Source organism: Grus americana, chromosome 1, assembly GCF_028858705.1.
Source record: "Grus americana isolate bGruAme1 chromosome 1, bGruAme1.mat, whole genome shotgun sequence".
Taxonomy (NCBI): Eukaryota; Metazoa; Chordata; class Aves; order Gruiformes; family Gruidae; genus Grus; species Grus americana.
The window spans coordinates 104,142,298-104,157,711 of record NC_072852.1 but is presented as its reverse complement, the minus strand read 5'-3'; the positions used below and the strand labels follow the sequence as shown (position 1 = coordinate 104,157,711).

The 15,414-nt window shown below is 36.6% G+C and overlaps 1 protein-coding gene across 5 annotated transcripts in view; it reads left to right on the top strand.

Moving 5' to 3' along the window:
* The window catches only part of CADM2 (cell adhesion molecule 2), a 687,808-nt gene that overhangs the window by 553,912 nt on the left and 118,482 nt on the right, over nucleotides 1–15,414 (top strand). For all 5 annotated transcript variants that reach the window (XM_054811026.1, XM_054811045.1, XM_054811018.1 and 2 more), the window contains 2 exons: nucleotides 2,428–2,565; nucleotides 8,510–8,680. In XM_054811026.1, the coding sequence (XP_054667001.1) occupies nucleotides 2,428–2,565; nucleotides 8,510–8,680 (309 nt within the window). The remainder of the gene's footprint in view (nucleotides 1–2,427; nucleotides 2,566–8,509; nucleotides 8,681–15,414) is intronic.

Genomic DNA, 15,414 nt, shown 5'->3' with positions numbered 1-15,414 from the left:
ACTTCTCAGGCTTTGGCAAATTATGATAAGAATGAACTTTTCTAAAGCTTGGCAGAAGATACATGTAAATGTCTGATCTTGTTTCCCTGAAGTTTATTGTTTCATATTGCTGTGCTGAAAAATAACATGCCTCTTACTATTTGTGCTGTGGCAGGATAATGAATTAGGGAGCACACAAATACCACGGTATGAGCGCTCCATAAAATGGACATAACCTCCACATCCCAAGCACCAGAAGTGTGAAGAAGGTGCATGTGTTCATCTCCTAGCAGTGTATTGTATAGGGCAAAGGGGAGAAAATCAGAAAGCATGAAATCAAAACGGGCTTTAGAGCTTTATCGTTTTTCCTTAGCTGTGCATTTTCTTGGCTCATTCTGCTTTCTTTTTCTGTCTATAAAGTGCATATTTTCACTGGGTTTGCTGCTTCTTTTATGCTTTATCCTCTAAATGCTCTGCTGTTTTCCCCAAAGGTTATAGATACACATAGAAAAGCAATAGATTTCAAGAGATGCCCAGGAAATAAAGTTTCTGCTCAAAGCTTTATATGATTCTATGAATGTCAGTAGCCCAATCAGCCGAAATTGCTATAGTTCATTGAAACACACCTGCGTACCTAAGAGGTTATATGATTTTGGAGATTGATTTTTATTCTTTTCTCCCCTTCCTGTCCCTGAACTTGACTCTTTCTTTCTTTTTGTTTTATTTTTATATGTAGACAGGCAGACAGTTGAATTTAATAGGACTAATGTAAGATGTTCTCTGCACCAGTAATATTCACATTAATCCAGCCAGGGAATTGGTTTTGTGCATAGGATATGAAATACGTCTCCCCTTCAGTCCCTGTGAGAATATTTTACAAAAATCTTCACAAGTTTGCCATTAAGGACAAAAAATACCCACTCAAAGCAGAATATTCTGGAATAACAACTGCCTACGGCTAATCTTCTTTTCTGTAGAGAGGCATCTCATGATCTAAACAATAGACGAGTAGACCAGTTCAACCTTTTAAATGGCAGAAAGACACTGAAAGGTGCTACAAAGACCAAAAAAAAAAAAAAAAATCTAGCCAATATTTATTAACCAAAGTAACTTGATCTTTCACAGTCCTTTTAGTTTTAACTTCATCTGGGGAGAGGGTTTATTGTCAATTTTCCCAACATGAGCTACTTACCTTCCAAGAAAGAAAGCTGCAAGGTTTAAGATGCCTTTTTTTCATTTTATATTTGTAATTTTCTATTTCAAAGTAACATTTTCAACTCTTGGAACACTTTCTATCTGAGATGAGGATATTTTCCATTGAAAAGTATTACATCTTTTAATCAGATAAACTATCCTTTTATGTACTAATAATCTCTTTATCGACTGCTCTGTTATGGATTAGAAGATTTAAGTGTCAAGGTATTATAGTAGACACCACTTTCTGTCCTGAAAGAGAGGAGTAGATTTATTACAGAAATGTACTATGCAATAGGTACTGCTGCTTGGTTTTTATGTACATAATCTGTCATTTTGGAAAAGAGATGTAAACAAACCAAATTGTGAAATACAGGACACAGGATCTATTACTGTGACTGATCCTTTTATCTAGCCACAAATATGAATGTGTCAAAGCGCTGCAGATGCAAGTTATAACAATGACATTTTAAAATTACAGTCATCAGTATCACTTTAAAATAAGTTATTCTTGTGTTTTCAGAAGTCAAGTGGATTTATACATGTTCCCAATTGTCTTCGTAATATTTTTTTAAATCTTCTATGGTACATTGAAAACCAACTATTTCCAAATTTAATATTATGTGTATAGTATGTTATGATCATACGACTTCCTCCAAAGAACTTGGATTCAGCTGAAGAATTCTCCATTGCCAATGGAATTGTGATTATACCTGTTGTTTTTCTGGTTATGTGGTCTCTGACAATAAAGTAACTCCGGTATTTATTTTCATCCTCCCTTTCCCCTGTATTTTGTATTAAAATATTCATAATTCATGCTTAAACATCTGTTCTAAACTTAGAGAAGTTCAGCTTTTTGTTGCCAGTTACACTTTATTTTCACAGCTGTGCTTCTAATATACTTTGTCATCCTGCTTGCTGCGCAGACCAGTTCAAACCTGAGAATAGCAGGTCACACTAGACCTGCATGTAGAACAATACGTAGATAGATAGTTTTTAAAATACAATCTGTTTCCCTTAGAAAACTAGATAATTGCTATTTTCTTTAATTCTTTAGAATCAACTACAGTTTAGATTGACAGTTCATTTGCTATAGGAAATAAGATTCACTGACATTCAGTTTTGATGGAAGGCAAGGAACTAATTATTCTGTTTCCAGAATATAGAGCATATGAAGAAGTGAACTTTAAGTTGGTCATATATCTGTGCCAGCAGCTGACGCTATCAGAGACATTTTGCTTGTTTGCTTGTTAGGTGTTCCTGAGAAGCCGCAAATTACTGGATTTACCTCACCAGTTATGGAGGGAGAGAGGATGCAGCTAACTTGCAAGACATCTGGTAGTAAACCAGCAGCTGACATCAGATGGTTCAAGAACGACAAAGAAGTTAAAGGTATTTAAAAGGACTTTGATGTAATTTGGTCCAATTGTCATAACTATACATTATTTAGAATTATATTTCTTAATTCATGTTTGTAAAGTTTCTCATATTTAATCATTAAAAGAATCAGTGATAGTATGTAGATAAGGAATTGATTGTAAATTACCAGAGTGGTCATATAACCATCTTTTTATTTTTTCTTCAAATGGTAAAAACTGATGTTTTTAATTGCCCTGAACTCTGTTCAGCATAATAAACTCAACTGTGATGCTTCGTAGAGAAACATTTTATGGATTATTGTTATCACAGCCATACCACTCTCCCCAGATATGTTACCTTTTCATTTCTTTTTGCCTTTCTAATATGACGTATGTCTGATTTGGTCAATTGCCAGTTTTATGTTACACTCCTCTAAGTGCAGTGACTGGGTGAGGCAGAACCGTCTGGAGGAGACCGGAGATTGCACTTCACGTAGGGCAGCTATGGAGCCTGCTCTGGTGAGGAAGAGTCGCGAGGTAGCAATTGAAGGAGTCTCAGTTGGGAAACTGGGAACCTGCAGCCGAGGCAAGGATGCTGAGAGTGTGTGCTGAGGAGCAGGGAGAAGACAGGCTTCAAAGGGGATGAGGAGAGCTTCACGGGGAATGCAGGGAGGTGGACAAAATCTGCTGTGACTGAAAAGTCATTGGGTGACTAAAACCGAAGCTGAAAGCAAGGATTTGCCTTTGAGGATGCAGCGAGATAGGAAGGAGTTGCATATAAAAGCTATTTATTTCTTTTCTGTCTTCTCTTTCACTTTGTATGTTCTTTACTTAAAACTTAGTTTTCTAGTCCATATTCTCCTAAATGCTGGGATAGTTTAAAATCTTTTTTGGTGAATGGGTGGAGAGAACATATGGAGAGAACTATAACAGAAGGCTTAGTCACATCTACCACAGTCAACTGAGGTGCCCATTACAGACTATATGAATAAAAAGGATAAGGTATTGGTATTTATTCATGTCACCTCTTCATTCTGCTATACGCCCAGATCAATAAATGATTCAAAATCCACCTTTTCTGTGTAGCTTTTTTAAAAAAACAAACTCAACTTTCATCTGCTTTGTCTCATATTTGTCTGACATTGTGGATTTTGTTAGCTCAATAAACTGCCTCAAGCAAAGTTACAGCATTAATTACAGAATCCATTAATCTTCCTTTACTATTCCCTACCACAGTTCAATGTACACAACTAGAGCTGGGATATAAAATTGGTAAATAAGGAGATTGCAGTTGATCGTCCAAGAAACCCAGTCCATTCTAGAAGCATCTTTAGATTTCTGATGAAAACCAGAATAGTGTGGAAGGAGACTGGAATTTTAGGCTGCAATATTTTTAATGTGTTTGAACACTTGTAACAAGGACAGAGAATGAGGAAACAGAATGCCATTCTTTCCAGCCACTGGGAAGTCTGAGGAGATTGCTGAAAGAAAAGTAGCACTTCATCAAATGTAATTAAAAAGAATTTAACAGCACAGCTAACATACATGGCACAGCATAGGTTTTCTCATCCAGAAAAGACTACAGGATGAGTGTGTGTATATATATATATTTTCAAGAGAGGTAAAAACTGAAAATCACCATAAGCAATGTCAATACTTTAAGAGAACTACTGGTACAGTTGACGTAATAACAAGGCAACACATCTGAAGATATATTGGTTTAAAAAATTATACTTTAAAATCTGGTGTAATAACTTTGTCTTTCTTTCAGCTGACATGCAATTGAAGCCAATCAAGCAACCTGGTGATTTGACTCTTTAACTAATGTGCTCTTCTCAACAGTTCCTAAAGGGATGCTTTTTTAAAAAAGGGGGTAGGGAAGGAACAAAGAAGATGTGTGAAAAAGAACAGTAAATGGGAACCCACCCCCCCCACACACACACACCAAAAAAACCCAGAAATAAGAGGAAAGTACTGAGCACATTCATTTCAGTTTAGTTTTCTAGGTCTTCTGAAGAGCACATTGCCATTTCAGAAAGGTTAGAAATAAAATAACCTAACCAGTTTGCAGTGGCATCAGCAGAAGTTACATTAGCTTTGTGCACTGTAAAAGGTGAAATGATAAATCTGAGAAAATAGATATGAAATTATATGCTAATGCAGCTGACATTAAAGGTTAGGAGTTCGTCTGTCTAGCACCAGTAAATCCAATTGTGTTACAGTGTATTATACATGGTGCAAAAGAATATAAATGATGCATTGAGTTCAGAGTTGCACCAAAGGGGAAAAAGCCATTCTAAAATTGTAGCTCCATTGCTATTACTCAAAAAAGGAATCATCATCTGGTAAAGGAATACTGTTTGATAGAGTGTTAGTAATGAGAGAGACTCAATGTGAAGCACTGCCTACCATACCTTTTACTTTACTGTTCTGTCTCTTATATATGCACCAAATTAACAAAGCAATCTGCAGTTTAGCATTCTGGTGACATTTCTAGAAGATTGTTAAAAGCAAAAATATGGGAGAAACTACATACATTTTTTAGAAAAAAAAATTACTTTTCAACAAAATTTGTTACATGCTATCTCAACAATATTATGTAAAAAATTAGGTTTCAGGAATATTTTTAATAGATTTTCTTTTTTTTTTATTCCTAGCAAAACTGGGCTTCAGAAACAAATCAGATAATATCAGTTCATTTTGTTGAAACAGATTAAGAACTTCTGAATTAGTTTATATATGTTTAGTATATGCAAAGCAGTCGGAGAGGCAGTGCACGTTTTGTCTTGATAAACCTCTAAAAAGAAGATGAAATGTTTTTAGATAACAAGGCCATTTCATGGCAGGACTTGATTTTAAATGTAAACAAAAATTATATTTGCCTTGTAAAAACAGCAAAATTGTCTTTTAAAAAGATGAGTGTTTCTATATGGGTGTTATATGTATGTGCTTTTATAAAGAGTTGACAATGAGCAATGAATGATAGATATTCTATCATTTCTATTTAATATTTTCACTATCAAACATCTATACTTGAGATATAAACTAGTATATAGTTAACATGAGCATATCTATATGTGCACGATAGAGTCACAGAAGTGGGCCCAGAGTTGGCCCTTAGAGACCATATGGCCCAACCTTTGTTCAAAGGTTAGATCAGGTTGCTAAAGGTCTCCAATTACATGTTGTAAAATCTCCAAGGACAGATTCCATAGTCTGTCTGGGTAGATGTTTCAGTATTTGAAAGCCCTTATTGTGGAGAATTTTCATTATATGTAGATATTTCATGATACATAATCAGAATTTGCCTTGGTCTAACTTGTATTCATTGCCCCTCAATTTTTGCTGTACATGTCTGAGAGGACTCTGACTTTTTGTTCTCTATGACCATGCCTTAGGTACTTGGAGACAGCAGCTTGATCTGGTTTTAGTTTTCTTTTCCTCAGGTTGAATAAACCCAACTGTTTTATGGTCTCCTTGTACATTGTATGCTCCAGCCACTGACCATCTCTGTGGCTTTCAGCTGAACCCACTCAGGTTTGCTGACATCTTTTTGTACTGGAAAGCCCAAAACTGGGGCTGGTACTCTAGATGCTGTCACAGAAGTGCTGAATAGAGAAGTCACTTCCCGTGACTTGCTGGCTATGTTATTATTAGTGGAGGGCAGTTGTTATTTACCTTTTAACCCTGTAAAGGCACACTGTTGACTAATGTTCAACCTGTTCTCATGACCCCCAGTTCCTCCTCTATAAAGCTACTTCCTATGCAGTCATCCTCCAACCTGTTTCATTCTAGTGATTTCCAGAGAGATTGCCCCTGTAATGGATCTCTGAGGCTTTCAACATTTTTTCAAGGGGGTATTTAGGAGAGAGAGGAGTAGCAAGAAAATAGACTACAGTAGACATACTTAAAAATTCTATAAAAACCCTGGGTAAATATTCTGAATGCTAGCATATGGTAACATATCCAGTACCTTATCTCCACTGCTCTTTACATCTAGGTGGGTTTACATTCAGTTAGCATATATCACAGTCACATCTTCATTTTTCTATGAAGAAACATCTAAGAAGATGCAGCTAATAAAGTGGACAAGCTAAATATTTCTGTTGATGAGGATGTCAACAGTTTATAGAGTAGTATCACCATCCTTTTTACAGAGGTAATTAAGAGTTGAATTCTTCCAAACAATAGATGTCTAGAGAAAGGCTTCTAAACATCTGTTTAGGAAATTAACTGCTTTTGTTTTTCTAAAGGATTAAGCATCCACAACCTCTCACTGAAATTAAAGTTGTTGATATTTTCAGGAGCTGTCTGTCCCCCACCTGAAGTCAGTAAGCAAAGGGATGTGTACATTACTTATAAGCAGAAGGCTATCTTTATAGGTGCTTATTATTAAATTTGGAAACCTAACTCTGGGAACAAAATCTCACGTATTTGCTTTAAATATTAGTGAAGATATTTGTTGTTTGATTATAATAACTTTGCTTTAGCCCTGGTCAATATTTCTCTCGCCTACTGATCCCTAAATATTAATAGTCATCATGGCAGAAATTGAAATCTCTTAAAGCTTAGCAACCAACAGGCAGAAAAATGCTTGTATGCAAGAAATAATTATTTCTTAGGGAAAAATGGAAATCCTATAATTACATGGTGACTTCATCTATCTGGAGACAACGAAAAAGGCCACCTTTCTGATTTCAGAAGTATTTTTAATCTAAAAAGATGTAGCTTAAGCCATTTAAGATTTGCTTTCTAAAATTGATATTTCATGGAAATTTTATTTAGGTCATCTTCTTCTCTAATGGGATTTAGTATAATTTGTAAAACGGACACCTCTCACTTTTTCTTTCTTCAGGACACAGAAGACATACGCAATCTCGGTCTAATTTAATATATAAGTTTATGTATTTATATATGTCTTTTAAAGCTTTCCTTGTAACAAGTAAATATAACAAGCTTACTCTTTTGCTGAAATAACTTAAAATCAATAAGTATTATAAGTAGTTGGGAACCAAGTAAGACAATTCTAAAGTATGTGTAAGAAGATTTCATGTTGCAGTTAATACATTAAAACTTTTTAAAAGAAAAGCTCTATCTTTTGGATCTTCAGTTCTGATCTAACATGTATGTCCTACAACAAAACTTTCTGAATTTGAACCTTAACCTTGAGCTGAGTTGAGTAATTCTTAAGCTTAGCTGTAGGCTCCCCCCACTCTAGTATCTGGGCTGAAAACTGTTAGATTTTTAACTGAATCTGCACAAAAGCAGTAGGCCAATTTAGCACAATATAAAGCAGTGAGAGGAAGGTCTCTTTGAAGTAATTTTATTTCCAGTCTTCTTGGGACTTGTCTGTATGTTACAGTAAATACTATGACATCCTCTATTTACAGTTGTTCATCACCATTGATATCTATACTTTGGTTTACTTTAATTCTAAAATTAGCGTAATTCTAGCCAAACAATAGAGTAAGCAATGAATAAATTAAGCCCAGGACTAATGAGACTACATGCATACAACCCTTAGTTCACATGGCTTCAGTAATATCCATGTATTGCATTACTATGAAAGATTATAAGCACGGACTTAGGAAATTTAGTATGTAGTGACACTGTGACTACTTAAGGGAAGCGAGGCTGGGAGGAGACCACTTTTTTCTAATGAACTACAGAGAAAGTTTAGATCAAATTTTGACCTAAACATGTAAGAGATAGCAATGAAAGGAATTTCTGTTTGAGTGCAGCATCATGTAGCCAATTTTGCATTTTCTTGTTATGTATATATATAATATATATCTCCTGTTTTGACAATCAGAGCAAACTGAGGAATAACTACAGTGTAATTACTTTTATTTTAAAGAGATCAATACGGATATGAAAGACGTGTTTTTTCAACAAGTGTGATAGATAATTTAGCTGCCTAATGCTCAATGACTTTTCCTTAAAATATTGGAGAGAAAATTGTTTATTTTTTCTTTCAGATGTTAAATATTTAAAAGAAGAAGATGCAAATCGTAAAACATTCACAGTCAGCAGCACACTGGATTTCCTAGCAGATCGCAATGATGATGGTGCAGTTGTAAGTTGCAGAGTAGATCATGAGTCCCTAAACTCTACACCTCAGATAGCAATGCAGGTTCTAGAAATACACTGTAAGTAATACATGTTATATATGCTTCCTTTATCGTTTTGTTTTGTTTCGGAGTTTCTATTGTGGGAAAATTATAAAAATCTCTGGTATTGTGCAGATAGGTAACATCTTTCTTTTAGCCAACTTGTCTGGTTTGTATTTGGTTGGGTGGGTGGGTTTTGGATGAGGGTTTTTTTTTTTTTTTTTTTACAGGAGTAACCCTACAAAGTTTAATGAGAGCTTTACCAGTGAAAACACTATGGGACTGAGTTCCTGGTTTGCTTTGAGAAATGGTAGAGAGGAAATGCATTTGTCTTTTGTTTATCATTGTAGCAGCATGAAAGAGTTCTTGAAAATCAAGATCATAGTGGTTCCCAATTTTCCTTGAAAGTATCTAGAAACTTGAAACAAGGGTATGAAGAAGCAAAGTTTGCAGCAGACTGCCTCAATAACTTTGAATCATGCTAATGAAACTCTGTGTCATGCTGTTGATAACACAAGTCCAGCAGGAAAAACCCTGTAGAATTTATTTTTAGGCCTTGTCTATACAGGATGTTACTCTAGATACTCCAAACTTCAGTTGTTTTGTATCTCAGTATATTGACTTATTTTTTCAAATAGGATTTCTAGAAACTTGATCTTTTCCTCAGTGCACTGTTTCAAAGTTGAATGAACATGCCTATGTATCTGTGTGCCCTACTCTGAAGTCATGTTGTCCTTTGAGTTGGTTTTTTTCAGTTACAAACTGTGAGACACTCAGGAGAACACCTTTTCACCATAAGTTACAAACTGTGAGACACTCAGGAGAACACCTTTTCACCATAAGATGACATTTTCAGATTCACTTGCATTATACCTACCATTCTTCAGGGTAGAGCTATTTGGAATTCTGCAGAACACCTGTACTTTTGATTGCCAGCTAGCAAAACCAGGCATCTGCAAAATATTGTCAGACCAAGTGAAGGGAAGAGACCTATCATGGATCTGTTTCTAGGGTAGGTGTAATCAAAGGACCTACCCTAGGTCCTACGATAAAGCAGACAAGCTTGTCCATAACACACACAAGCTTCCAGTAACTGCAACTAGTTGTGGAGATACCACGTCAAGGACTGCTGGCATATGTAACTTGTTTCTAAAAAGGGATATTTCTATAAGCATCTAATACTTGTAGCACATATAAGATGCAGTAATGGCAAAAGCACTCCATGCATGGAAGCTGACAGCATTGCTAAAAATGCCATCTGAAAAGAAGTCTGAAAATTAGGAGGATGTGAATTAGCATCCACAAGTAATATGTACTGAAAATAACTGTTTTCTTAAACATTCTACCCATCATTTTACTGAGGTAGATCAAAGCCTTTCCTCACCAAATGTCTATTAAACACCTGCCTCCCTTAACATGTTCAAATAGCATCTGTACTAAGAGACATGAATCCTTAACAGATTTATTTCCTTGAATTCTAAATCCCACAACCATCATCCACTGAGCTGGCCCATGACTTCACTTCCAGATTGCTCGCCCTTCCTCCAGAGCCCTGCTGAAGATGTTGGCACTACAGCAGATGAACCAAATTCAGCGGAACAGTAGTACATACAGAAACAGGACAGCTATACAAGGTTTAAACTGAGTCACAGTGGCTGCGATGTAATGCGATTCAGGGTAAAGGCAGGTTTCTGGTTTGCATGAGCGTCGTAAGATCATAAAGCAAAGATGCCTTTCTGTGGCTTCTCACATATAAAGCCTCTGGAATATTTGTTTTCTTCCCATTTGCACCCTTGGTAGCCAGACACTACCTTGCTAAATAGCAGTAGAGTGCATCTTCCTCTATGCCTGTTGCTTCGTGTTTCGAACAAGACCCTTCTCTCTCTTCTGTGGGTTCACTGAAGTTCTCTAACAAGGAGAAACCTCACAGGGCATTTACAATTACTAATGTGCTTTACGTTGCTGCTCCCCCCACCCCCCCTCCTTGACTGCCAACTTATCAAAAGCCACATGCACAAGTAATTATGCTCTGTCGTTCCTGCTTGCTCCATTAATTTTCCACCAATCAATTTAATATTCGCCAGCATGAATATAGAGTCATTATACATGGAAAGATAAGTGAGAAATGTGCCAAAAGAAGCTCAGGTTTAGAAGAGAGGGTGGAAATACCATTTAAAACCATGGAGAAAGCAGTATTTTGTTACTGGTGACAAGGAGACTGAGAAAAGGCTATTGTTGTCCTTTTCCTTACCACCTACAGCTCCATGGTCAACATACTCAGAAGCCTTACACTGGGCAAGTTTCTAACGGAAACATTATAAAAAGAGATGGAGATTCAGGGAACTACTGATGTGGTTCAGCAGAGAGCCTTGAAGGAAAAAAAAGAGAAGGATGATTTACCAAAGCAATCCTAAAGACTCTGAATGGAGTACAAAGCACTGTAACTGGGCCCCTTGATTTTATTCTCCTGGTATTGCTCACCATTGTCATGGGTATTACTGCAGTCACTGGAAGCTGCTGGCTTTTTTCCATCAATCCATAAGATTTCAAACATATAAGAGACATCCTATTTGTATTAATGAGAGGCATGCTCACAGGACCCAATGTGAGCTGACCCAATATATCCTCAATGCCACCTGACAGCAGTGCAAAAATAGTGCTGACAAAACAGATGAATTATGGGACCCCATGAGAAAAGTCAGGAGAATTCGTTAATCTGACGTCCTGTAGGCTCCGAAATCACAACCAAGTAATGTGGCATTGCTCCACTTGTTCTGAACGTCCCAGGGGTATTTCAGATGGGCAGAGAGCTATGGGAGAATGGTAAGCAAGTACCTTAAAACGGTCAAACAGAACAGCATAAATGAGCATTAGTTTGGGAGAGAACAGATGCACAATTACTGGGCATCACCCACTACAACTGCACTTGGTTTTTAAACATCTTCCTAAAATCCAAAGAATTTTTTCTGTGGTACATGGATGTTCCTTACGAATTATCAGTGTATCGTCACAGGTTAGAAAAAAAAGGGCAATAATAAATTGTCTAGCCATTTCTGTCCTGTATAATTGTGCCTGAAAGTAAAAAAAAAAAAGTCTGCTTTGTTTCAAGAAACTAGGCCCTGACAATGGACAAAACATTTATGGCTTCATCAAAACAAAAAAACAACAACAACAACAAAAAGCAAAGAAAACAACAGAACAGTAGGAATTACAGCATTGTGTTTGCATCCAGTGGATGATAGGTAGAGAAAAAGGAAAGTAACGCAATGGTTGGAATGACAGGTTTTTATTTATGCCTAGTGAAAGATAGAATAAAATTAAATCTGTCCTAGACGATGAGACTATATGAAACAATATTTGTAATGACTCCATGGAGAGATGTAGATAGAGGTGCTTATGAGTCCGCACAGCTGCTTTTATCATCAGCTTTAACAGGAAGGAAACTTAACAAAACAAAAGCCAGTAATGCCATCAGCAGCAATATCAGTGTGGAATATACTTTATTCCCTCTTCTTCCCCTTACACAAATCTTAGCTTTTATTAGTGTGATAGAACAATCAAATCAGCTTTCCCCAGTAGTATTACAGTACATGAAATGAAGCTGAGGACTAAACTTCTAAGATAAAAAAGTTTTTATTTTCTTTTAATACGTATATATGTGTATGTAATAGAAATAACATCTGAGTCCTGCTGCTGCTTTTTTTTTTTTTTTTTAGTAGTTAGGTCCAGAAGTAGAGATTGCCTATATTATTTATAGTTTGACCAAAAGAAGGATATCTTGAAGGAGACCACAGCCAGACTTTGTTTTCTCAGGGTTTTCCAGATTGATTTTGCAGACTTCAAACTTCAAATATTAATAGTGATGCTGTTGGGGTAAGCATACTGTACCCCACTCCAGACTGTGAGATAATTAGCTCCTCCAGTCTTTTGAGCTTTATTTATCACTAATTTATGTTGTGTCTCACTTGTGCTTAATCCTGTTCATCTGTATGTCACGCTCTGTGCACTGCAGGGCAGCCCAATTGCCCAAGTCTTTCTGTCGTGTTGAAAGGTTTGGCCGTAATTTAGTTTCTGCTTGGCCATCAGAGGTTTGTGGTAGCATGACACTGCTTGCTGAGTCTATTTTTCCTCTGACCCTTACTGTCAACAGTAAACCTAAAATAGACTTGTATCCCCCGTGGCTTTACTCTGAAGTTTGCTTGTCAGCCTAGCTGCCACTGATTATTAGGAAGTGCTTCTTGTAAGTGATAAATACAAATCTCAAAGGGCTATTTTGTTTCATTGTTTACTTCTGTGTTCAAACTAAACTAAGAATGCATTCTTTGTTCCTGTATTAAAGAATCACAGGTTCAGTACTTCAATTTCGAAAGCTTCTCAGTACAACTTTTACGAGATTGTATACTGTAAGTCCTCATGCACACTCCTGAAAAGACATTTTGATGGCAAGTACAACTTCTTGTCCATGTCTGGGAAGTGAGTGAATTCTGCTCATCCCTCCTCAATGTCTCAGACGTGTTTTTTCCCAGAAGCAGCATCTTCTGCTTTCCTCCAGGTCTTATTTGAGCAGAAGCCAGCCAACACATTGCTTCATACTGAACAGAGTGCCATAAAATTACCCAGTGGTAATTACCTTACCTTAGTGAAGATTCTCTGACTACAGTAAATTACCCAGCAGAATTAATTGTGTACATCTGCCCCAGAGGCTGCTTTTGAAGCTTTAAAGTGAAATCAAATCATTTGAACTTCAAACCTAATCATTGTGATTCTAAAATGGCAGCTGTGATGTGATCCGTGCTAACGGACTCAGTGAGATTTTGCTCAAAAGCTGACCACACTCCCAAATGACAGCACTAATAAGCTAAATATGTGTTATGTAAAGAAGTGTCTAGAGAGGCAATTTGGAGTAAATTCTATATTGGCAGACACAGATGTGCAGTGAATTGTCAGTCTGACAAGTCTATAGCCATCAGCTAACTTGCTTCTACAGGCTATTCCAACACTGTTTGTGTAATAGGCTGTTTCTTCATTTGTGGATTGTTATTAGATTCTTTTGCAATGAACGTCTGAACTTGACTTTAAAATTAGGCTGCTATTCCAGGAGAATGTTGGCTATTGTCCGGGAAATAAACTTATTGATTTTGAATTAAGTAAACAAAACGCCTTGAATGCAGCAGACTACAGATAAGCAAATCAGCAATGCACTGGTGCAGCCATGTAGAAAATTGTGTGCGTGTGTGTGTGTGTGTCTAACAACAGTGTGCTACTGTGATTTCTGATGTATTAACAAATGGAGGTTTCTCTGACAACAGGATGGGGTTAGAAATTCTGCTGGTGTAAAGCAGAGTAATTTTATCAAAGAGCTACATTACCTGATGCTCACTAAGACAGTTTAGCCCAATATTTTTACTTGGCTGGTTTCAAGTTTTTGTTGGAACACAGTTTCTACAATTATACATTCTGAACACAAATAAGTGAAAATATATGAAATATAATATATATGTGGGTGTGAATATATGAAAATATAAGATATGAAAAATAATATATAATATATATTCATACAGTACTATGTGCAATAAGGCATTATATAAAAAAGGCAAGAAAAGGGTCATCCATAGTTGACTGTTAGACTCTTTGTCCATGGAGACTGCCTAAAACATTTACAGTTGCACATCAGAACACTATTTGGAGAAAAAAAAAAAAATCTTCTTTAAATCTTAATGTTTAATTCTAATGCATTAGTTACATTTTAAATATCTTAGGTGGCTGTTCAGGGTGACTGTCTCAACCATGGACTTGCTGTGTTTTTGTAGCTCAGAAGGGGCAGATGTGTGCCCACGGAAAAAAACATACAGAATTGGACACCTCTTAGCTATGATGAAGTATGAGGGGGGGTGGACAGTTTTCCCTGTTGCCTACATATGGTCCTTTTGTACTGTAAATGGATAAAATATGTGTCACACCATTTTCTTTCAAGTGTGTGGCTGAGGCAGACCATTTGTCTTATTGAAGCTGTTCAACTAAGACATAAGATTTTCATTTTCTTTTAGCGTGTTGCTTGCTTTTTACTTATTTTAGTTATTTTCCCCAGCTTTGTGCTTAAGAAACTTTTTTGCTCTTGAACTTTGCAATGAGTTATCTCCTTTCTTCCTTGGCCTCAGGATTAGTTAGTTAGTTTTTACTATAGGTATGTCTCCCAGAACTCCCCAGGAGTTAAGCGGTACCCATGCTTTAGGAACAAAGGCACATTGCCCTTTTTCAGAAGTAGCTTGTACTGTCTAGGCAGAGAACATGTTTTACCAAAGTCAAGAAAATATGAGAGTTGGAAGAAATTTCCTTCACTGCTGCTGGTCTTTTTTGGTTTCTGATCAGCCAGCAGCATTATTGGTCGTTCTCATTTGCTTATGACCATGTCTCCATTATGCTGCATGACACCCTCAAAGACACACTGGCTAAAAGTAAAATCTGGAAATATTTGGCACGATTACACACTGCCTCAATCTTTGTATGGACAGTCTGGCGAGAGATACATCCCCAGAGTCAAGAAATGGTTTACTAACTATGATAATGAGGTGTCACAGCCTTCCAATTTTTCATTTATTTTTTAACAGGGCCCCAAAATATTGAGCCAGCTCAAATAAATACGGATAGACTGTACGTTGAGTCAGGAGTGAAAATAGCTGCAGTGTTTGTAAGAACTGAAACTTGTTTTGGCTTTGCCATGACAGAAAATGTTTATCTAACTATATTTTTAGTCAATAAGCTTAAGCACACAA